The 24,192-nt window shown below is 36.6% G+C and overlaps 1 protein-coding gene and 1 long non-coding RNA gene across 3 annotated transcripts in view; one reads left to right on the top strand and one right to left on the bottom strand.

Annotated features, from left to right (window-relative positions):
• Nucleotides 1-9,978, top strand: part of WNK3 (WNK lysine deficient protein kinase 3) — a 124,384-nt gene extending 114,406 nt beyond the window's left edge. Inside the window, exons 21-23 of one of the 2 annotated variants that reach the window (XM_006923682.1) lie at nucleotides 2,582-2,603; nucleotides 5,624-5,826; nucleotides 9,649-9,978. In XM_006923682.1, coding sequence (XP_006923744.1) covers nucleotides 2,582-2,603; nucleotides 5,624-5,826; nucleotides 9,649-9,978 — 555 coding nt within the window. The remainder of the gene's footprint in view (nucleotides 1-2,581; nucleotides 2,604-5,623; nucleotides 5,827-9,648) is intronic. The other variant, XM_006923683.1, reaches the window with a different exon arrangement.
• An 8,171-nt stretch (nucleotides 9,979-18,149) lies between these two features.
• Nucleotides 18,150-24,192, bottom strand: part of LOC107196519 — an 11,258-nt gene continuing 5,215 nt past the window's right edge. The window contains exon 3 of the long non-coding RNA XR_001517934.2: nucleotides 18,150-18,366. This is a non-coding gene — a long non-coding RNA (uncharacterized LOC107196519). The remainder of the gene's footprint in view (nucleotides 18,367-24,192) is intronic.

Genomic DNA, 24,192 nt, shown 5'->3' with positions numbered 1-24,192 from the left:
TTTAAGATGATGTATCTGATCTAACCATAATTATATGTTTAAGTTTAATAAATGAGATAATATGTTTAATGATGAGATAATATAGCTGTTCTACAAAGACAACCATGACTACCAAGGACTTTGCCATCTAAACAAGTTGAAAACTCACTATTGTTAGTATTAAGAAACTATTTAGACTATTTAAAACTTTTATTTTTGAGAAGAGTAAAATGCTGAAAGCAGCATTTAATTGACATTAATCTGGTGGCAATGTAAACAATGTATTGGCTAGAGCCAGGGAGTGAGTCTCTTTAGATCACTACAATCATAGTAGTCCATATATGAGATGATTAAATGCTTAGAGAGTTGTGGAAATGAAAATAGACAAGAGATGTTGTATAGGAAGAATTGCCATGATACGGTGATGAACTGGATATGTGTGTTTGTAGGGAGATCTAAAGGAGCTGAGTCTGAGTAGTTTGGAGAAAATGTGGTATCTTTAACAGAAATTGGACACTTAGGTGAATTGTCATGCCAAGACCACAATAGGTTTAACTCTAGTTGTACTGAATGATTTATTGACATCAACTGGAAAAACATTTGAGACTTGGTTGTGAGGATGGATTGAAGAGTGGTCAAAGTTTGAGATAAGAGATTTGCAGTTGGGCGATTACTGAAATTATCTGAATGTAGGCATCACTTTGGGGAAAAATAAAAAGAGCACCAAGGACCAAACTCTGGTTTTATTCATTTCATCAATAAGAAATGAATATTAAAGAGCACCGTTGAAGTTAGAAAGTAACATTACTAGCTTTTATAAAACACGTTTGTAGAGTACTTCTTTTAATGTGCATTGATTGGGTATTTTCTGGTTTGTGAACTTTAAATTAAGTGGTCTTTTTAGTATGATATGAATAACTTTTAAATCAAGTCTATAAATGTTTCTTCCATGTGTCAAGAGTACTTAGACACTGAATAACATTCAAATAACATTTTTTTTCTTCTCATATGTCACATTGTTCCTGGTAACTTTTGGAAGGTTTGTGTGTAGATTTTTTGTTGCTTACTTAGAAGCAGTCTTGCCTCGGCTCCTGTTTCATTTAAATACTTGTCTTGTTTATTATTTCTTCCTCCACTGTTTGCTATTGTGCCACTAGTGCAGCAGCCATCATTGATTGCTAATTGAGTGTTCAAGATCACTTGTTCCACCAGAGTTGTACATAAGAAACCTGACACTGGGGTTTCCTTAAGTACAGAAGTGTCCTTAAATGAATGACATTCAAACTTAGTTCTATGCAACAATTTTTTTTAGAAACTGAAGGGAATGAATCCAAAAATACTTCTTAAGAGAAGCTGGGTGAGCAAAAATGCTGGCATTGATATGTATATGTTTCTGGCTATCTTTTTTTTACTCCTACCTGCTGACATTTTTCCAGGGTAAGAACACAATATAAAGCCTTCAGCTTCAAAGTCTTCCCCAACATTGTTGTGCTGTTCATTCTCTCACTGGAGATGACAGAGAATTAGATGAATGTGCAGAAGGATAACAGGGGAAAAATGATGTTTTTATTATAGGCTGACTTGTGTGTCTTTGGGTTTTGAGTCTTAGAGAAGTAGGAATTCCAATAAGATTGGTATGTCATTTTGGTACCTAATGGTTGCCCAAAATTAGTAAACATTTTAATAAAACTCTTTTGTATATGTGAATATGTTCCAATTAAGCAATTGAACTCTTAAGCAATTTTCACTAATGTTTCCATTTAATATATAATCTCCTTGAATCTAAGCTTTCAGTTGTGCAGGGTTCATAGAGAATCATAGACTATGTATAAATAATCATTGAGATTATCATGTTCTTCTTTATTAAATAATTTCCTTATTCATTTCCCAATTTATTGGATGGGTTGGCATGGTACAATGGAAAGCACACTGACCTAACAGTCAGGATATCTGGGTTCTAGTCCCAGTATATAACTCTAGCATTTTACCTTCTGGATTTCAGTCTTCCCATCCAAAAACACAGTGATACTTGCTGAACCTGTATCACAGGCCTATTATAAGTTTCAAAGAAAATAAAGAAAAGTTCTTTGAAAATGTTACTATGGTGACTTCTTTCATTATTTTTTGCATTTTATGTATTTTTTCAGTTAAAAAAAAATGTGCCATAACAAATATACAAGAAATTTTCACATGTTTATTTAAATAAATTCCTGGAAATGTTACTGTGCTTAAATTTCAGAACTGTATTTTCTAAAATTCATTTTAGAACCACTCTCAGTTTTGGCTTATAATCAGTCAGAGGAATTGGAACTTTATGAATCTTTTCTATGAGAGTGATTTAGTAAGCTTATATAATAGTACTAAATAATATAAAGACTAGTGTGATGTTCAGATTAGGAAACTTTTCAGGTGGAGACACCTGTAATTGATTTCATTCTATTTGTACATCTTGTGCTCCAGACCTCATGAGGCCCACAAACCATCTACATCTTTGTTTCTGCTAATTAGATATACATTCTTTTTATCATTAACAAACAGAAATGTCTATCGGTTAAAAAAAATTAAATGAAATTCTAGTTTTCTGAAGCTCGTTGCAAGTCAGTGTAGTATAATGAAAAGAGAGAGTCCTTGTCTAGGTTTCAGAGTTACAGGCCTGGCTCAACTGGTAACTAACTGCAAGAACTCAGGCATGTCAGTTTACTTTTTCTGGGCTTTATTTCCCCGTTATGAAACTAGTGGTTTGGATTCTACTTCTAAAGCTCTTTCTGCTTTTAACAGTCTATGATTGTTGGTTTTTTGTTGTTGTTTAGGAGAAATTTAGAATTTACACCTGTCCCTGACAAGTCAAGTTCCAAATGACCTCCCCTTTTTTTTACATTTTTATGTCATATTCTTTTTTATTAAATTTATTGGGGTGACATTGGTTAATAAAATTATATAGGTTTCAAGTGTACAGTTCTATAATATACCATCTGTATATTGCATTATGTTCACCACACAAAGTCAAATCTCTTTCCATCACCATCTACCTCCCCCTCCTCCCTTTCCGTCTGGTAACCATTAAGCTGTTGTCTGTATCTATGAGTTTTTGTTCGTTTTGTTCATTTGTTGCTTTCAAGTTTATATTTCACACGTGAGTGAAATCATATGGTTCTCAACTTTTTCTTTCTGATTTATTTTGCTTAGCATGATATCCTCGAGATCCAACCATGTTGTCGCAAATGGCAGTATTTCATCTTTTCTTCTGGCTGAGTAATATTCCATTGTATATATGTACCACATCTTCTTTATCCAATCACCTATCAGAAGACACTTCGGTTGTTTCCATGTCTTGGCCACCGTAAATAATGCTGCTATGAACATCAGGGTACAGATATCTTTACAGATAAATGTTTTCAAGTCTTTGGGGTAGATACCCAGAAGAGGAATTGCTGGGTCGTATGGTAATTCTATTCTTAACTTTTTGAGGAACCTCCCCACTGTTTTCTATAGTGGCTGTACCAATTTACATTCTCACTAGCAGTGTACGAGTGGTCCTTTTTCCTCACAACCTCTCCAATACTTGTTCTTACTTGTCCTGTTGATGACAGCCGTTTTTAACAAGTGTGAGGTGGTATCTCATTGTGGTTTCGATTTGCATTTCCTTAATAATTGCTAGTGAGGTTGAGCATCTTTTCATATGTTTGTATGTCTTCTTGGGTGAAGCATTTGTTCAAGTCCTCTGCCCATTTTTTAATTAGATTATTTTTTGTTGTTATTGAGTTTTATGAGTTCTTTACATATTTTGGATAGTAGCTCCTTATCAGAGGTATTATTTGCAAATATCTTCTCCCATTCAGTTGGTTGCCTCTTTCTTTTGTTGATGGTTTCTTTTGCTGTGCAGAAGCTTTTAATTTGATTTTAGTTCCATTCATTTATTTTCGCTTTGCTTCTCTTGCCTTTGGGACTCTACCTGTTTTAAAATAAGGACAGACATTTTTATTTTTTTTATTTTTTCATAAAAATCTAAACATTTTATATAACCATAGTAGTTTCAAATCCCTACATTCTTAGTGTACATTCATCTTTTTTATCTTTTCCTTCTTTTTAAAAAATTTTTATAATGGAAAATTTCAAACATATAAGAGACTGGTATAATGAACCTTTTTTTTTTTTGCCTGTTACTTAGTTTAAAAAATTGTCAACTCATGATCAATTTTTTAAATTTATATCCCCCCCTCCACATCCCTACCAAGGATTTTTAATACCTCAAAGAATTGGGCTGACACCTAAATGACATCATAGGTTGATCCATTTATCTAAATCCTTTTGATGCTTCAAGAGACCAATTAAATAGGTTTTCCATTCATTCTGCCTAATTTGGTAGCTGACTTTTTCTAATTGTACGCCCAAAAGCTTAATTTAGAAGTGTCAAAGGATTATCATCTTGGCTATCTTAGTTTTAATGGGAGACTGACTGTTGTGGGGCTTGTTGGCCTGGGAGATGCAATTTCCCATGTTAGTTTTGAGATCTGTAGAGTCTAAACAAACTTCTAGGGAAAACTAGTTCTTATGTGAATGTCTGCAGTCGAACTGTGAATATCCCTATAGAACTGCTTTACTCCCTAGAAGAAATTTTCCTCAGGCAACCTCACAAAAATTCTTAGTCACCTAAGAATACCCAAGCAAGGACCAGCGAGAGCTTACTGTAAGGTTCTCCAAGGCATAGGCCCCTCTCTCTCAGGGTGAACCCATTCTAGGGTGCCTTGCCTCTCTCCCCCAGGCTCCCACTGGCTTCTCCGGGATTGGCTGCATTACCACACTGGATGATTCCCAGTGCCCATCTGTGCCTCTCTGGATTCGGGGTTCTGAACAACTATTGTCATCCCTTTGGCTATTCCAATTGGGGAAGCAAATGTCCTTTTTCTTTCAGAACTAAAGAGAATTCAGTATCTCATTTAACCAGAAAAGATTTTGTTCAGACTCTCTGTAATCAATCTAATTAAAAAGCCAAAATTAAAAGCCACATTAAAAGGATTTTCTGAGAACAGCTCAAATAAAGTCATGGCCTGCTACTTAAGGCAGGGAAGCCGAGAATTTCGAGAGAAGACTCACCCAAGTTCACCCAATGTGAAGCAGGGAGCGGGTGGGGCACAATGGGCCCTTCCTTGTACCTAGCACGCAGCATGTACCTGGGAGGGCTTCTTCGGAATCTTGCTGACTAAGCCAAGTAAATGTTGACCTAAGAAACGTCCAAACCTTTAAAGAATGTTTATGGGTTTATTTAAGCCAAACTGACAACATATGCTGGGGAGCAAGATGCTCCCCTGTGATTGTTTTTTTAAAACTCTTCTCTCTAAGTATCTATCTGAGGAAACTGATGAAAAGATTGGGATTGACACTAAATTTTTTTAGAGATATTTAACTTATACCTAAATTTACCATATAATGTTGCCATCCAAACGAGAGGAAATTTTTGAGAGAGAAAGGGGTCCTGTTAGTAATTACTCCAGGACAATAGCTTTAAACCAGAACTGCCCCAGATAAACCGAATGTCTGGTTACTCTATGTGTACCCCATAGTCTGTCAACTGCATTGTTGCCCAAAGAAAGGTATTTATCAGTATTAATTCCTTTCCATGGTTTCCCTGTTTTTTTTCTTCTAGATCCACTGTGTGTGGAAAATAATGCAGCATCATGCCAGCAATCTCCAGCCAGTAAAAAAGGGATGTTCACAGATGACTTACACAAACTGGTGGATGATTGGACAAAGGAAACTGTTGGAAATTCTCTTATTAAGCCAAGTTTAAACCAACTTAAACAGAGTCAACACAAACTAGAGACAGACAACTGGAACAAAGTATATGAAGTAAGTTGTAGCCTCTTTATTTATGAGAACTAAAACCAAAAAAAAATTGATTCACTCAGGCCTATGGTTACATCACTATGAGAGTGTAGTGTGACTTGACAACATATAGACTTTTTTACTTGTCTGGATTCATTATGTCTTTGAGCAAATTTTCTTTTAGACTAGGGGTCAGCAAACTTTTTCTGAGAAGGGGCCAATTAGTAAATATCTTCAAGCCATGCAGCTGCAGCTACTCAACTTTGTCATTGTAGTGCAAAAGCAGCCATAGACAGTACATAAATAAATAAATGGGCATGGCCGTGTTCCATTAAAACTCGATTTGCAAAAAGAGGTGGCAGGCCTTAAATTGCCGGCCCCTGTTTTTGACTATTATATCAAGAAAAACACACACACACACACATCAGGTACCAAAAAAGAGCATCTCGAGTGAGGGTTAGTTAATTCCATCCTATAGTGCAAGAAGAGTTTGGGTTTTGAAAAAAAGCTATCTTATGTTGTACATCAGTATTCTTAGAGTCAACAAGTTATCATATTTGTTCAATATGAAAAAGAATTATAAAGCCCTTTAAGTTAGAATATTATTAAAGGCATTTTAAATTTATGGACAAGATGTTTAGTTAATTAGTTATGGCCTTAGTCAGGTGTATATACAATTGAAATATACAAAGATGTCCACAAAATGCATTCTGGAGTGGGGAGAATATAAGCTTATAGAACAGGACATATAGTATTTATATATAATTGTATATTTTAGATATATGTATATATGCATAGAAATAGGAAAAGCCATTGACAATATGCTGGATTGTAGTATTTGGGCCTTATTTTACATTGTATTTTTCTGTTTAAAGTAAGAATCATCTTTTCAAAATGAGTAAATTATATTAAAATGTGAATCAGGACTTAGAATCTGAACCCTCATAATCGAAGGAGATATATCTGTGTGTGTGTATGTATGTGTGTCTGTTATGTCTTTGCACATATATGTGTATATATATGGTTATTGCATATAGTTCAGTGAAGAAAGCCTGAAAATACATTTAGTGTTAGTATTGAATAAAAATGTTCAAAAGCCTAGATTTCCCAAACTAGTAAGCAGTCTATCTGCTTGGGGGCTCTGTAGTTATCTTATTCCTGGCACTGATTTATACACAGATAGTATCACCACTGTAAAAATCGGAATCCTTTAGAGGCAGATTTCAAGGCATAAATGTGTTTTTGCTGCCAGTGAGACATCCTCTGAGTGTTGTGTGAATAGAGGCTTTTATTGACTAGTAGGAGGGTGGTTTACTGCAGTATGATGAGGGATGCTTGGAGGAATAGTGAGTAGAAAATTGAGTATGAATGAAAGTGGTAAAAGTCTTTAAACACACTTGGGTTCCAGTGTCAGCTCAGTCATTTACTAGTTTTGTGACTTTAGAGAAGTCAGTTTTCAGGTCTTTGAAACAGGGATAATACCTACCTGCCTTGCAGGATTGCTGAGGATTAAATGAGGTAACACCTATAAAGTACCTAGCACATAATAATATAACTATTTTTGTATTTTTTGGTTCAGTTGCTTATATCTTTGTGTGGAGAGCCCATCTCTCTATCTGATGTTCTTACATGTTACCGTTCTATAGCCTTACTTAGAAAATTTTGTCACAATTATGTGCCAAGTCCCTTCTTATGTGCCAAGTCCTCTACTAGGCACTGAGTTTGATGAGCAAAAACAATTATGTTCCCTTTTCTCATGGAACTTATACTCTGGTGGGACAGATAGACATGAACAGACTTATATAAATAAGTATGAAATTGCAGCCTTAATAAGGACTACAAAGGAGAGATATTGGATACTATACAGTAAGGGACATTTGACCTAGTAAAGGGAAGTCAAGGAAAGCTTTCCTGAGAAAGCGATGTTTGAGCAGAGATCTGAAGGATGAGTATGTATTAACTGGGTAAAAAGAGGCAGGAATGTGATTCCAAGCAGAAAAGACAGCATATGCAAAAGCCTTGTATGAGGAAAGGGGAAAATGAGGGGACTGAAAAAGTAGGCCAGTTGGGCTGAAGTGAAGGGAACAGAGAGGAGTTGGTGCACGATGAATTTAAGGAGGTAGGAAGTGGTGATGATAAGGAACTTTGTCTTTATTTTAAGGAAGATGGATAGCCATCGAAGCCCTAGGGTGACATGATCAGATTTGCTTTTTGAAAAGATCACTCTGATTTAAAGCAAGAAGAAAGGATTATTGGGGGTAAGGGTAGATGGTGGTAGACCAGTTTTAAAAGTTAGTCACATTAGTTCAGATAAAGAGAAGTTGAGATAAGAGAGAAGTGAACGGATTCTAAGAAATGTTTAAGAGATAAAATGGACCATATTTGGGAATGGAATGGATGTATAGTAGAGGAGCCCTGTCAAGGCTAGGTTTCTGGCTGGTGTAACTGGTTATCATTCCAACATACCAGTCACCAAGATGGAGAACATGAGCAGGCAGTGTGTTTTGGTAGAGGAAAGGTCAGATGTTTGGTTTTGGCCATTTGAATCTGAGATGCCTTTGAAATATCCAAGAGAAGATTAAATATAAGTCGTCTCCATTTCAGTCTTTTTAAAAAATAAAAATCACATTTTTACTGTTTATAAAATAATGTTTGTTATAGAATTTAAGCAATGTAGAAAAGTACAAATTTTAAAATACCACCTTCAAATCCCACTGCATAGAAATAATAATGTCACTTTTTAGATAAACATAATTTCATGTATCTTTCTGTATATGGATACATGAAAATAACTTTATATAAGAATGCATTCATATAATATGTGCTGTTTTGAATCAGAATATCAAATTTTATTTTATTTTAACAGAACAAAAACACTGATATAAAGAAGAGATTGCTGAACTTTAAATAAATGGGTTTTTTCACCTCAAGAAATATTGTCATTTATTCTTGACTCAAGCTAAAAATCTTTACCCTAACTCTTGAGTTTGGAACTTTAGTTGAAAGTTTAGTTGAAAGAATTTTAGCTTGACCATTCAATTTAGAAGAACTAAGCATTTGTTACTGATACAAGCTCTCCTTTAAGTGAGAATTATTTACTTCCATTAGACTTACTATTCCCATATGCATAAGATTCCAGTAATCTCTATAGATGTGCATAATCACAATATATGATAAGAATAATTGGGCAGGAATATATTTTCTCATTAGTGCCAAAAACCTAATTGTCTCGAGTTTAAATTTCCAAAAATATAACAAATGTCTGACTTTATTTTAGATAGTGAGTAGAAAAGAGTAGGGAGGTGATGTTTATTGAGCACCTACTATATGCCAGGTTCTTTCCCCTGTGCCACACTAAATCATCTTCCTCTGTTTCCAAAGAATTATGTAGTGTAGTAAGAAGGGCTGTTTGTGGTGCCAAATGAGAGAATGCCTGGGATTGGCGGAAGGAAATAAAAATAGAAGAGAAGTGCTAGCATGAGGAAAGAGACACTAAACTGTGAACAGAGATTTAGCAGGGCTTTGGAATTAGCTGGAATGGTGTTCAAGTCCTCACTTTACTATTAACTTGCTTAGTGTGTTGGGTGTTACCACTTAGTGTATTGGGTGTCACCAATTTTGAGCTTCTGTTTCCTTATCTGAAAATGCCTACTTCGCAGGGCAGTTATGAGGGTGAAATGAATAAGGTATGTAACTATGTTTAGCATACAGGAAGGTGTTACAAACATGGTAGCCACTCATAGTAATAGTGGTAATAGTAAGCCAAAAAGAATAGGAAGGAATATAGATGGGTAAATGCATTTACCAAATAATCTGATCTTTTGTTTTTATTTTTGTTTTTGTTAGAATACTCCATCTACTATGGGTTACACACCAACGTGGATTTCTTCTCTGTCCCAAATCCGTGGAGCTGTCCCAACCTGCCTGCCACAAGGACTCTCACTCCCTTCATTTCCTGGGCCATTATCATCATACGGAATGCCCCATGTTTGTCAGTATAATGCTGTGGGGGGGCCAGGGTATCCAGTACAGTGGGTAGGAATTTCAGGAACGCCACAACAGTCTGTAATAATTCCTACCCAACCTGGGGGACCTTTCCCACCGGGGATGAATTTGCAGGTGTTTCCAGCTTCATCAGTGCAGAATCCATCTATGATCCCTCCTGGTCCCAAATGAATCAGAGTAGATGATGAAGAAAAGGGAGATTTTTTTTTTTTTCAGAATTATTTTCAGGACACCTAAGATATCAAACTTTCTTCTTCTTGGGTTCTGCCGTGTATTCCCTCACTTGAGTTTACTTTCCAGTGTATTTTTTGTTGTTGTTCCAATGTAGTATTTGATATCACTCATTATTCAGTAGAACTGTGCAGTTTATACACAGAATACTGCACACGGAAATGTTTTTTCACTTCAAATCCTATCCTATTTGATACTTGATTTTTAAAAAATACCGTTCAGAATGCTTTAATAAGCTCAACTTGAGCATTACCATTTCCAGGACACTTTCCATGTGTTGCTGAAAAGCCCCCATTTTTTTACTGCTGTCTGCAGGTGGATGAAACTTTGCTTTAAAATGTATAAAAACTATTTAAATTGATATTCCCCAAACGTGGACAAAGTGAGACCCTCCAAGAGCCGGAGTCTTATGGGATTCTTCACATGTTTATCTTAGGTTTACCTTTCACAGAAGGCAGGGTAATGCTGCAGGAAACATTTTGGTGTATAAAATTAGAATAACTTTGTCAACCGATATAGAGAATGAGCCCCTTTTAATGTGATTTTCTTCCCGTCGTCACAGCAGTAGGAGTGAAGCCTTGTTTTAGGTGAGGCGGAGAGAAAGGTAAAAACAGAACTGTAACAGTTCCTTGATTCTGCAGATACTATAGCTGCTATAAGGATTTCGATAGTAATTCAAAGCAGCTATCTCCTTGTTTCTCATGTGCACATTACATTGTTTTTGAGCATTTGAGAAGCATTGGTTTGGCTTGCATTCTTTTGCAAGGGATATATTGCAGCTGATAGGAGTCTTCTTTGGGGGGAATCTTTGTATTTCCAACAAAGAAGATTCAAGTTACACCTTTATTGATCCATTCTTCGGAAGTGAAATTTACTTGACTCACTAGGTTTTGTAAGTTTTGAGACTTACACATGAAACACTGGCTTTACAGGGTTCTAAGAGATGTGGGGTATACACTGTCCTGCAGTGAAATAGTAGACCCTTAAAGGATACTATTTAAGTTGCCCTTAGTTTTTTTTTTTTTGTTTTTTGTTTTTTTTGGATTACCATTTTTTTTAGTTGTTATAATTTCTTGTTAGTATCTATAGTGTCTTATTTTAGATCTTAGATGATTTTGGCAACCTCTTTAGAATATGAGAGAAATCACTGTCAAGTTGCACTTTACTGGGTTTTATCCAGTTTTAGGAGGAGGGGAGGCAATGTCAACATTTACACTTTTGGTTTTCAAGAAGGTTAACTGTAGTAATCTTGAAAGGCTGGTCACAGAGTTACCTAATGCTCAGTCTGTGAAACTCAAATAGAATTCTTAAATGGTAGTTATTGACCACCACATATACATGTTTAAAATACTTCCTTTTCACTCTGAAGATTTCAAGGTCATTTCTGGTACACATTTACCTTAAAATGAGTTCAGTCTATTGGTAAACATTCCAAATTATCGCCCAACATTTCTGTTAACAGATTTTCCTCCATATTCTTCTAAAAATTTTGCCCCATGAGCTTGCCAGGTAATTATGAAAACAATGGGTGTACTTTTTTTTTCTTTGCACAGTCTACTTTGTGACATTCAGTACCCTTTTAAAAAAATGTGTCTTCTGCTTACCTGAGGGTCACATTCACCATCGTGAAGATTCTGTCGCTATCATTTGGGGCATCTAGGGCAGCATTTTGAGAATTGCTGTTGATAAGAGCCAGTTTCTTTTCATAAAACACTTGGGTTTGGATGAGTCTTTCTAAATCTTATGTACAGATTCTTCAAATTTCTTCTACAATATTGGTTAGCAAGTTAAAGTGATTTTAGGACATTAGTGTAATGCAAATGGTTGCATTGCAGTGTTTTCCATGTGTACAGAAACAATGTGCCTAAAATCTGTAATTCTTTAAAACTGCTTGTGTTTCATTATGAGTTGGCTTTGTGTAATTACATTGATACTTATAATCTATAAAGTGAAAATACTGCAGGTTTTAAGATTTCTTCATCTGTAGTCACAATCCGTTGAAACAGTGTACCCCAGGATGAAAAAAGCTCCATGGATGACACACACAATTACATTTATTAATGGCTGCTCTATATCACATGTCCCACATTTTGCCACCACCTCTGTTTTACGTATAATTCATCATCAGTTTGCCTGCAGACTTTTGCAGTGCCTTGTAATATTTAGAATCTTTTCAGATTTTTTGCTGGAAAGAAAAGTAGTCTTCTAAAGTTTGAAGATGGTGAATAGTGTACTGCTGTCTCCATGCTGACAGCAGTAGTTGGGTTACATATATGTTATGTATACATTATGTATATATAACATGTAAATTTAAAATACAGAAAAGTGACTTCGTGCAGAAATGAAGAAAACAGTGTTATTCACATCACTGTGGGTTTTTATTTAAGTTATTTTTTCCCATTACTTAAATGTTTGATTCAGATTATAGTCACTTTGACTGTAAATATTGGCTAGTTTTCTATCTAGGGGATTTTCATTATTTCATAATTTTTGCTAAATCATATGATAGTGTTGTTTTCATCCTTGCTGAGGTACTTTTCCTCCCCAGAAATAATTAATTCTTGAGGTAAAGCTCAGAAATTCCCTTCTTACTTAACAAAGAGCCTACTATGTAACAAGGGCCTTCTACCAATTTCCAAAAAAACATACAAACTGTCCTTTTCATTTTCCTTGTTGTAGGAAAGGATTGTATTAAACCATCCTGCTTGTAAAGTTTATTTGGTGGGTAGTCTATGTGTCCAACCACCATGTTTACTTCTGAACATGCAAGTCTGATGAATAGTATTGTATCTCCATATGTGGCACTGTGAGCATTTCATCATGAAGTACCTGCTGCTATGTTTGTGAAGTTGGGTGTAACATCATAAGAATATGAGACCAGTATTGGTGTAAATCTAATGAAAATAACCCTATGTATATTTGTAGCAGTCTTGAATCTCTATTTAAGGTAATTTGCTGTAATATAACAAATATCTGTTCTGTTTTTCATCTTTTTCTTGCCAGTTTTATATCAAGCATGAATTCTAATGGTTTAACAGCAAAATTATCTGTGAAAGTTTAAAAGGCACTTTTCCGCTGTGATTTTTGGATTGAGTATAGAGTGTATTGAGTGTACAGTATGATGGGATAAAATATCATTTTAGAGCCCCAGATTTAATTCAAGTCCAGTTACTTTTGTTTATCTACCTCGTTTTCAGTGCTGTTTTGGGGTGCACAAGTAAATTGCCTGTGAAACTTGCTTTTTTTCGCCTTGATTCTCAGTATTCTTTCAGGTTATAAATCTGGCCTGCCTCCTTGTCCCAGTGCTCTATGAGTTTGAGATAAGAGGGACCATCAGTCTGCCGCCAATCTGTGTTTAAGCGACGAGAGCCATGTGAAATAAGCTTTGGGGATTTGGGGATGGAGCACAGAGAAATATATTCAGCTGGTGGCAATATAGGACTTAGTTGTAGGAGTTAGTTGTGAAGCAGACAAATGATAAAGTACCTAAATTAGACAGTTCAGTGCCTGTAAATTTGCATCTTTTATTAGAGATGCATTTTCTCATTTGTGTGCCTAAAGGGCTATGGGTTGAAATTGCTTTAACTACCACAGTGAAATATTTGACAAATCCTATAGCTGTGGCCTGTCTTTTAGCATATATAGCATACTGCTAGATATTTACAGTGATATTTTGTTACCTTCAAATAGCAGTATGCTTTTAGTTGAATTGTAGTTGGTGGTAACTGTTTATCCAATCTCTAAAATTTATTGGTGGCATTGACTTTCTTCTTTGCTGTCTTTTCTGAGAAATGAAAATGATGCATTCCTTTTTTTCCCAAAACACTCAGCAAATGTTTGTAAACCATGTGTTCCTTGTTTCACATGTTCACTGTATCTAACACTACAGAATATTTAATGGCAGTAAATACTGTATTTCAGGCTTCATGCACAACTACATTCCTGAGGTATATTTGCCATCAGTTTGGGATTCGATTATTTAATCATTTGTTTGGTTCAGAAAAACTTGAGATATTTGAGATGGTTTGCAGGCCATTTTCTATAATAGATTGTTCATTTTTCATTCTATAGTTTATTGCGGACTTGTTTCTCCCCTCTTTGTTTAGAAGATGAACAAGAAGAGGGGGATACATAGAAAAGGCCATTGATTTGGTAAATGTAATTCTGGGATTGAAATTTAAAAAAAAAAAATCCAGACTGTAAAATGGTGACACTCAAACTTGGTAAACCCTTTGAAATGAAATTACTATGAAATTTTTATGGAGCCAAATGCTTTCTGGTCACCCTGGAAATAGTCTTTGTGTGTGAAGGATGAACACAAACATTGGTCAGGTCTTGACAGCCAATATAGGTAGGGGCCTGGGATAGTAACTAGGTTACACTGAAGTTATTTTCAGTTGAGATAGCTACAAGTGTGTACAAATCAACAGCTCCCATTCTGGAAGGTTTTCTTTTTTTCTTAAAAAAAAAAAAAAAAGCCCTCAACAAAAAAGGCTACAAGTCAAGCAAGAAGGGAAGAGAGAAACTGGGCTCTTGAGAAAAAAATGTGCCGGTGTAAAATATACTCTTAAATGTGTGCTTGTCATCCTTCCAGTTTTGTTTTTTAAGCAGCATTTCTTTTTCACTGTAACTTAAGATTTCAGTTTGAGGTTTGTGGTCCAGAACATACCCTCAGCAGAAATAATGACTGATGGGAAAGTGCAGTTGTTCAAGGTCTGTCATGCTAAATCACTTAAAGCTGTAATTTCTTTGATACGAATATTAAGCATGTAGACCTAGTACAGCATGGGAGTCACTCAGGAAGTTTATGCATTTAATAAACTTTCATGCATAATTTACTTTGAAGTATGTAGATTTTCAGTCATTTCTTTACATTTAACATTTAGTTGTATATGTGAACTCTCCTTTATTAATTGGGGAATGTAGCATTATATAGAATGTTGTTAAACTTAATTTTAATCCTTCTTGACATAAACTTTTTTTTTTTTTTTGATAAACTAAGTGATCTGCCTTTAAGCAGTTGTTGTCTTATTTTGGTTATTTGAAACTGTGATTTTTATTTTATTTGTACCCAACCATTTTAAGTTTTTTGTTTCCTGGAAATTTTGTTTTGAAACAAAATAAAGGCTGTCTTAAAATGAGCATGTTATTTTACTAAAATGCTGTCATAGTCACTGCAGTCATCTGGCTTAAGCTGATTCTTCATTTACCAAATGTAATTTAGCAGATTAAAAAAAATTTTTTAGTCCTGTAGGTTATGCTGGCTGAGCAAACTAACCAAGCTCTGTTACCTCTTGATTTATAACTCCAACAAATTTTGAGTTGGACCTCTTTTCCACACTTGTCAATGATCAATAATTGTCATAGTCACTTTGATTTACTGAGTACCTACTGCATTAGCTAGGCTTTTACCTGTGATATTTTTAATTCACAAAACAATCTTATATACTAGGTCTGTTACTATCTCCACTTTACAGAGAAAATTTGAAGATCAGAGAGATTAGAAATTCACCAAGGTTACACAGGTAGTAAATGGTGAAACCTGGATCCAAACCTAGGCCTGTCTGACTCCAAAGCTCATGGGAGAAACCCCAGGCCACACTGTCAGGCGTACTGCATGAAAAATAATCCACATACATTTACAATAAATAGGTTTTCATCGAATTACTAGGATTAGTGTGTACTCTATTTACATATCTTTCATGAGGTTATATCTTGTACTCATTTCATAACTTCAGTAGAAGTATATGTGGTAAAAGCAAGGATTCAAAATGTCCCCTTTGCACAAACTTAATTGAGTATTTCCTTTCATATTGATAGTGATTTACGGTCCACCTTTAGAAACTGGTGCATTTAGAAATCTCCCCACATCTTTCATTTACCATACTACAATGACTTAGGAAACTGTTAAATGAGGTCAGATCACTTGTTCATTTGATAATTTAGGTAGAAGTATCATGCATATTTTTATACAGAAGGCTGTGGGGGAAGAGTAAGAGGCCTATCAGAAATATTCGAGATTAGGTAGAGATTTTTTTAAATGTTTTTAAAAATCTATTACCTTGATTTATTGACCCAGGGACTCTGAGGTGTTCTAAGGGAGGATAGAGGTACACAGTAGAACAAGCATGGGCTTTTTTATTCACAGACCTCTTAAAACCCCATTAGGTGGTTGTATTAAATGAGATATATAAAGGCAGCTACCCCTGTCCCTAATTTGCTAATTGTGCTTATTGTGAGACATCGCTGGTGACTTTCACACTAAACTTGCACTTGGGAAGTCAGGCTGGTTTGGAAATGGGCCCCGATTCTTATTATAGTTAATACAGATACCTTTTGGAGTCCAGCAGACCTGGATTTGTATTTTAGCTTTGCAAACTTGGGACAATTGCTTAACATTTCAACTTCAATTTTCTTGTCTATAAAAAGGATAACTGCCTCGGGACGTTGTTTTAAGACTAAATGAAAAAGCACATAAAGGGCTTAGCACTATGCCTGGCACATAGTAGGTTTGCTCAAATAATAATAATGACTGAACAGACCTTACATATCACTGTTTTAAGAAGAAACAGACATAGAGAGGTGAATAAACAGACTAACCTGTGAGTCAACATGAGGTCTGTAGTTGGAAGAGATTAGGTGATAGAATAAAGTGAGGTTCAGAGGTGAAAGTGTTCAGGTGTGGGGATAAGACAACATACAACCTATTTAAAATGTGCCATCATTGAGCAGCACTAGATAAAAAGTGAGATGACAGAATTAAGTCTGACTAGAGTTGAAGTAGTTGAAGCAATAGTATTTGGGTAAAAGAAGGTAGGTCTTTTGACAGGAGCTTAAGATCAGTGAAGGAGTACAGCACAGACGATGGTCTAAATAGAAGCAGGACCTTGGGATAGATATTTGGAAAGGGCTAGCTCACATGTATGATACAAATGAGGAAATAAGCTCAAGAATTTAACCAGTATTTGTAAGGTTTCTCCATTCTCCATTTCCAGCTCAGAGATTTTCAATCTTGATTGCATATTAAAATCACCTAGGAAGTTATTTTAAAAAATTAGTTTCCTGGTTACACAAAAATGTGAATAACACTACTGAACTGTATATTTAAAAATGGTTAAGACAGTTAATTTTATATGTATTTGACCACAATTTATAATAGAATTAGTGTTTGGGTCTCATCCCTATAATTGGTCTTGTTTTAAAACCTCCCCAGGTGATATATTAGTATCATATGTATTAATGTATATTTTATATATACAGGTGGATCATACATATTAATGTAACTATGGTTGAGAGCCACTGTCATTGTTTTCTTTACTAATCAAATGACCTCCCTGTTAGTAGCCAATTGCTGGTTCAAGAAATTCAAGCAATATGGCAGCCTATTAGATCTAATGAATTATTTCCTGTAACCATATGAGCTTATAGCCTCTCAAACAGATCCCCAAGGATTTGAGCAATAGAGAAAGCTAAGTGGACCCCTTGCAGAAACTGAATAGCTAGTTACTATTTAGGTGGAAGATGTCAGAAGACTGAGTCCAATGTGAACTCTCCATGAAACCTCTTTTCGCTTCTCTTCACCCTTCAAGATAATAATTAACATTTACAAGATGCTTACTGTGCCAGTTATTATGCTAAGCACTTTACTACATCATTTAATCTCCACAAGCTTCTGAGGTAAGTCTCGTCACCATCTCCCTTTCAAGCTCCTTGACTGTCTTGAAACTTGCTTTCTCCTAGTGCCCAGCTTTATTCCTGGCATGTAGTATGTACCAAATCTGTTGCATAAATTAATGAGTCCCTATTTCATAAATACAATAAGGGATCAAAGGGTTAAGTAACTTGTTAAAGTTATACAGCTAATAAGGAGTTGAACTGGTATTGGAACCCAGATCTTGGCTCCAAAGCACACACTTTTAACCACTATTCTGTAACATCTACTACTATCCTCTTCTGCTTTCAGGATTTTGACGTGTTCTTTCTGCCCTTTCCATGGCCTATGTACAGCCTAAAGTTTCTCCTGTGTGTGTGTGTCTATACATACATTCATATATACATACATACATATGTTGATTCTTGTGTGTAAGTAATAAAAACCCAATTTGAACAACTTAAGCCAAAAGGAATTTATTATTCAGATGGCAGTGTTTCACAAAACCCAGGGATACTGCAGATGGGCTTTAGGAACAAATCACGTGCTTGCATATAGCTAGGACTTTTCATCTCCTCCTCCTCAAGCTCAATCCCAAATTCTCTGGAAATGTAAATAAAGAATAGCTCCTGCTGCAGCCACGAAGATGAAGTAGAGAAGGTGGTAGAAAGGGGGTTCTGAGGAGACAAAACAATAGATGTTTACCTATAGTTCTGCTCTTTACTGCCCATAAACACATATTCCATTTTCACCTTTTCTACAATTCCAAAAATGCCCACACCTAACATGACCCTTGGAAATCTGCAAGTCACATGCAACTACTGCACATAAAAGCAACAGTATGAAATGGACATGCCCCTTCCCCGTCTAGTTCAGTGACAATCTAAATGTGGCTTCTCTTGATTCTACAAACTGATAAACTTAATTGCCACCAATAGATCTAACATACTAGAGAAATAATTAGATTAACTACGATTAAAATCTTTTTTAGGAAAGGAGAGGGGTACATCATTATCAGCCATCAAGTCCAAGCATGCGCCGTTTGCACTTGGCCAGGAATAAAGGAAATTATGGGCATAGAAAAAACTCATAAGAATCAATTTATTGATGTACTTTTTGCTTAACCAGTCTGTATGTGGGCCAGGGCATGCTCTAGAACAGTGGTCCCCAACCTTTTTGGCACTAGGAACCGGTGCTCCTCTGAGAATCTCATGACTGATGATCTGAGGTGGAGCTGAGGCTGTGGTGCTAGCGCTGGGGAGTGGCTGCAAATACAGATGAAGCTTCGCTTGCTCACCCACCGCTCACCTCTTGCTGTATGGCCTGGGGGTTAGGTGCCCCTGCTCTAGAAGAGTAGTGATTCTCAAACTCGAGATTGCTTTAGTATCACCTGAGGGCTAGTGAGACCTGCAGAAACTTGACACAACACTCCATTCAAACACCTGCACTAGGTGATTAGACCAAACGTTATTATGGCTTCTGGCAGCCTAAGGCTACATCCCTGGGATGACCCCAGTTCCAATCTGGAAAAGCTCAAGGCTGTCAAAAGAATTTGCAGTTTGTTCTGGCTGACACCTGACTGTAGGTCCCTGACGTTCCCTTTCTTACAGCATTTACTAAGAAGGGCTTATAATAATGAATTCTTCCCCATCCCTTTGAGATGTAGATGTATTTCCTACAACTCCAGAGTGTCTCTCTCAAGGACAATTCTCCTGAAAAGTAATCATCAGGAGAGGTTCCAGTCAAGATGGAAGGGTAGGAAAATGCTGCGCTTGCCACCTCCCATGACCCCATTAAAATTACAACTAAATTATAGATCAGCCTGAAGAATCACCTGAAGACTAGCTGAATATAACTCCTATAACTAATGATATAAAGAAGAGGCCACCTTGAGACTGGTAGTAGGGGTGGGGACTGGCATAAGGCAATTGAACATTGGGAAGGATACCTCAGCTGCAGAGGTCTCCCTGGAGGAGTGAGGGGCCCCATCCCCACACCATGGCTCTTCAGCCCAGGGTTCCAGAGCTGGGAAGAGGAGTCCCCACAAAATCTGGCCATGAAAATCCATGCGGATTCCAACTGTCCATGTGAGATGGAAGGAAGCAGGAAATCCAGACTTTCCCTTAAAGGACCCATGCACAGACTCAATTGCTTGCAGGCACTCACCCTGGGCTCTGGAGTGGGGACAGCAGCTCGGGAGGTGTCAGAGACATACAGGGAAAGACTGAGTTGTGTGGCTTTGGGGCAAGGGCTAGAGAGACAGCCACTGTTGTCCCTTTATTGAGCCCTCCTCTTGTGCAGCCTATAGGTGGGAACATCTTGCCTGTATTGAGCCCTGCCTCCACACAGCCAATACTGAATCTGCATTGGCCTGGTGAGATCCACTCACTCCACGCTGATGACTCCCTCAAATGCTGCCTCACTCAACTTTCAAATTGTTGAAGGCATGTTCGTGGCTGGGGAACCAGCTCCACCCAGCCCTCTTGGCAAAAGCCATCAATCTACAGGCCTTGGCCTTCGGACCTCTGGAGACAATTCCAGTGACAGGCAACCAGCCCCGACCAGAGCTGCAGCATTTCTTGAATAAATCCTGGGTGTCTGTGGGTCTGAAGTGGATGGCAGCTAGCCTCAGTGTGATCTGAGACTTTTGTGAGTGGCCACAGGCTCAGCACTAACACCAAATATAAACCTTCTGTGGCCATGTGAAATTGCTTACTTTACCATGGTAACTCCCTGGGAACCCACCCTACCCAAATTGTGTACCACCCCAAGGATCTATCAGCTGCTGAGCCTTACCGGCAGCCGATAGGCAGTCATAAGTCTTGGGGTGGCCTGGATCTTTTGCTAAGCTGCCCGAAGCCCAGTACTGGTGGCAGCTGGCTTTGGTTCACAGCATGGCCTCTCCCACTTGCCTCTAGGTCTGGTATAGGCAGTGACCAACTGCGTATTGCTTTGTATATCCTACCAGGTGGCCCTGGGCAGTCACAGGCAGTGGCTGACTTTGGCCTGCATGGGAACCCCTCCCGAGAGGTCTCAGAACCAACACACCCAGAGGCTGGTGTCGGACCACAATAGAGAGCCACCTGATTAGCCCCACAAGCAGCACACTCAAAGGGTGGTCTTGAAAGGCACAAGAAATCACTGGGGCAAATCCCACTCCATGGGGTCAGCCTCCACACAGCAGCTCATCCCCTGTGGGCATTGCCAATCCTCATGGCCAGTCAGCCTGAGAATCAATCCCATCCACTGATGTGCTAACAGCAATAAAGGCTTAACTAGAACAGAAGTTGCACATAACCCACACAAGGAATACTTCTGGAGAAACCAGCATAAGTGATCAGGAAGACTATACCATGGGGATGCACAGGGCACCTACTACACAAGGCCAACTGACCAAGACTGGGAGATGTAGCAATTCTATCTAATACATAGAAACAAACATAGAGAGGCAGCCAAAATGAGAAAGCAAAGAAACGTGTCCAAAATGAAAGAACAGGAGAAAACTGCAAAAAAAGAACTAAATGAAATGGAGGCAAGCAACCTACCAAATACAGAGTTCAAAACACTGGTTATAAAAATGCTCAATGAACTTAGGGGAAGAATAGATGAACTCAGTGAGAACTTCAACAAAAAGATAGTAAGCATAAAAAAGGACATAGAAACCATAAAAAAAGAACCAGTCAGACATGGAAAATAACAATAACTGAAATAAAAGAATACACTAGAAGGATGAAGCAGAAAATCGAATCAGCGATTTGAAGACAAGGTAGCAGAAAACACTCAATTGGAACAGCAACAAGAAAAAGGAAAAAAAAAAATGAGGAAAGGTTAAGGAACCTCTGGGACAACATCAAGCATCCCAACATTCGCAACGTAGGGGTACCAGAAGGAGGAGAGAAAGAGAACAAGGGATTGAAACCTATTTGAAGAAATAATGATGAAAAACATTCCTAACCTGGCAAAAGAGACATGCAAGACCAGGAAGCATAGAGTCCTAAACAAGATGAACCCAAATAGGCCTATAACAAGACATCATAATTAAAATGCCAAAGATTAATGACGAGAGAGAAACCTAAAAGCAGCAAGAGAAAGGCAGCTAGTTACTTTTAAAGGAGCTCCCATAAGATTGTCAGCTGATTTCAGAACAGAAACTTTGCAGGCCAGAAGAGATCGGCACGAAATAGTCAAAGTGATTAAAAGTAAAGACCTGCAACAAAGACTACTCTATCCAGCAAGGCTATCAATTACAAGTGAAGGAGAGATACCGGGTTTTCTTAAAAGGAAAAAGCTAATGGAATTCATCACCACCAAACCAATATTATAAGAAATATCACAGAGACTTCTTAAGAAGAAGAGGGGAGAAAAGCCCCATAAATATGAATAATTAAATGGCAATAACTATGTACCTATCAGTAATCACTTTAAATGTAAATGGATTAAATGCTCCAATCAAATGACAGGATAACTTAATGGATAAGAAAAGAAGGCCCATACACAGGCTGTCTACAAGAGACCCACTTCATATTGGAAGACACACACAGACTGAAATAAAGGGATGAAGAAGGATATTTCATGCAATGGAAATGAAAAGAAAAGCTGAGGCAGCAATACTTATGTTAGACAAAATAGACTTTAAAACGAAGGCTATAATAAGAGCCTAAGAAGGACATAACATAATGATAAAGGAATCAATCCAACAACAGGACATAACTCTAATAATATTGAGGCACCCAACATAAGAGCACCTACATATATAAAGCAAATATCGACTGACATAAAAGGAGAGATCAACAGAAAAAGTCATAGTAGGGGACTTAAACACCCCATTGACAACAGGGACAGATCTTCCAGACAAAAAATCAACAAGAAAATGACACACTAGACCAGATGGATTTAACTGATACTTTTAGAGCATTTCACCCCAAAGCAGCAGAATACATATTTTCAAATACACAGGAAACATTTTCCAAGATAGACCACATATTAGCCCAGAAAACAAGTCTCAATAAATTTAAGAACATTGAAATCATATCAAGCATCTTTCTCCAACCACAATGGTAAGAAACTAGAAATTAATTACAAGGAAAAATCCTAGAAAATACACAAACACATGAAGACTAAATAACATGCTATTAAACAACAAATGGGTTAACAATGACATCAAGAAGAACTCAAAAGATACCTTGAGACAAATGAAAATGAAAATACAATGACTCAAAATCTATGGGACACAGAGAAAGCAGTTCTAAGAGGCAAATTTATAGCAATACAGGCCTACATCAAGAAACAAAAAAAAATCTCAAATAAACAATCTAGCCTTACATTTAAAAGAACTAGAAAAAGAACAGCAAACAAAGCCCAAAGTGAATAAAAGTAAAGAAATAATAAAAATCAGAGTGGAAATAAACAAAATAGAGTCTAAAAATACAATACAAAAGATCAATGAAACCAAGAGCCGGTTCTTTAAAGAGATAAACAAAACTGATAAACCATTAAACAGACTCATTAAGAAAAAGAGAGGACTCAAATGAATAAAATAAGAAATGAAAGAGAAGTGACAAATGACACCACAGAAATACCAAGGATTGTAAGAAAATATCACGAACAATTATATTCCAACAAATTGGACAATCTGGAAGAAATGGATACATTCCTAGATACATATACTCTTCTAAGACTGAGTTAAGAAGAAATAGAAAATCTTACCAGGATGATCACTATTAATGAAATCAAATCAATAATCAAAAAAATCCCAAGAAACAAAAATAGGTGAATTTTACCAAACATGCAAAGAATTATCACCTATCTTTCTTAAGCTATTCCAAACAATTCAAGAAGATGGAAGGCTCCAAAAACATTTTATGAAGACACAGTCACCCCAATTCGAAAACCAAAAACAACAACAAAAAAGTAAATTAAAGGCTGATATCCCTGATGAACACAGATACAAAAATCCTCAACAAAATATTAGCAAACCAAATCCAGCAATATATTAAAAAGATCATACACCATGATCAACTGGGTTTTATTCCTGGCATACAAGGTTGGTTCAATATCTGCAAATCAATTAATTTGATACACAACATTAACAAATTGAAATAATCATATGATTATATCAATAGAAGTAAAAAAAAAAACAAAAAACGTTTGATAAAATCCAGCATCTATTTATAATAATAACTCTCAGCAAAGTGGGAATGGAGGGAACATACCTCAATATAATAAAGGCCATATATGACAAACCCACAGTTAACATCATACCCAACAGTGAAAAGCTAAAAGCATCAGAAACAAGATCAGAAACAAGATAGGATGTCCATTTTTATTACTTATTCAACATAGTATTGAAGTCCTAGCCACAGCAATCAGACAAGAAAGAGAAATAAAAGCCATCCAAATTAGAAGGGAAGAAGTAAAACTGTCATTGTTTGCAGATGACATGATAGTATAAAGAGAGAACCCTAAAGATTCCACCAAAAACTGTTAGACTTCATAAATAAATT

The sequence above is a fragment of the Pteropus alecto genome, unplaced genomic scaffold (assembly GCF_000325575.1).
Source record: "Pteropus alecto unplaced genomic scaffold, ASM32557v1 scaffold249, whole genome shotgun sequence".
Taxonomy (NCBI): domain Eukaryota; kingdom Metazoa; phylum Chordata; class Mammalia; order Chiroptera; family Pteropodidae; genus Pteropus; species Pteropus alecto.
The sequence above is the reverse complement of the archived record's forward strand: the minus strand, read 5'-3'. Positions and strand labels throughout refer to the sequence as shown.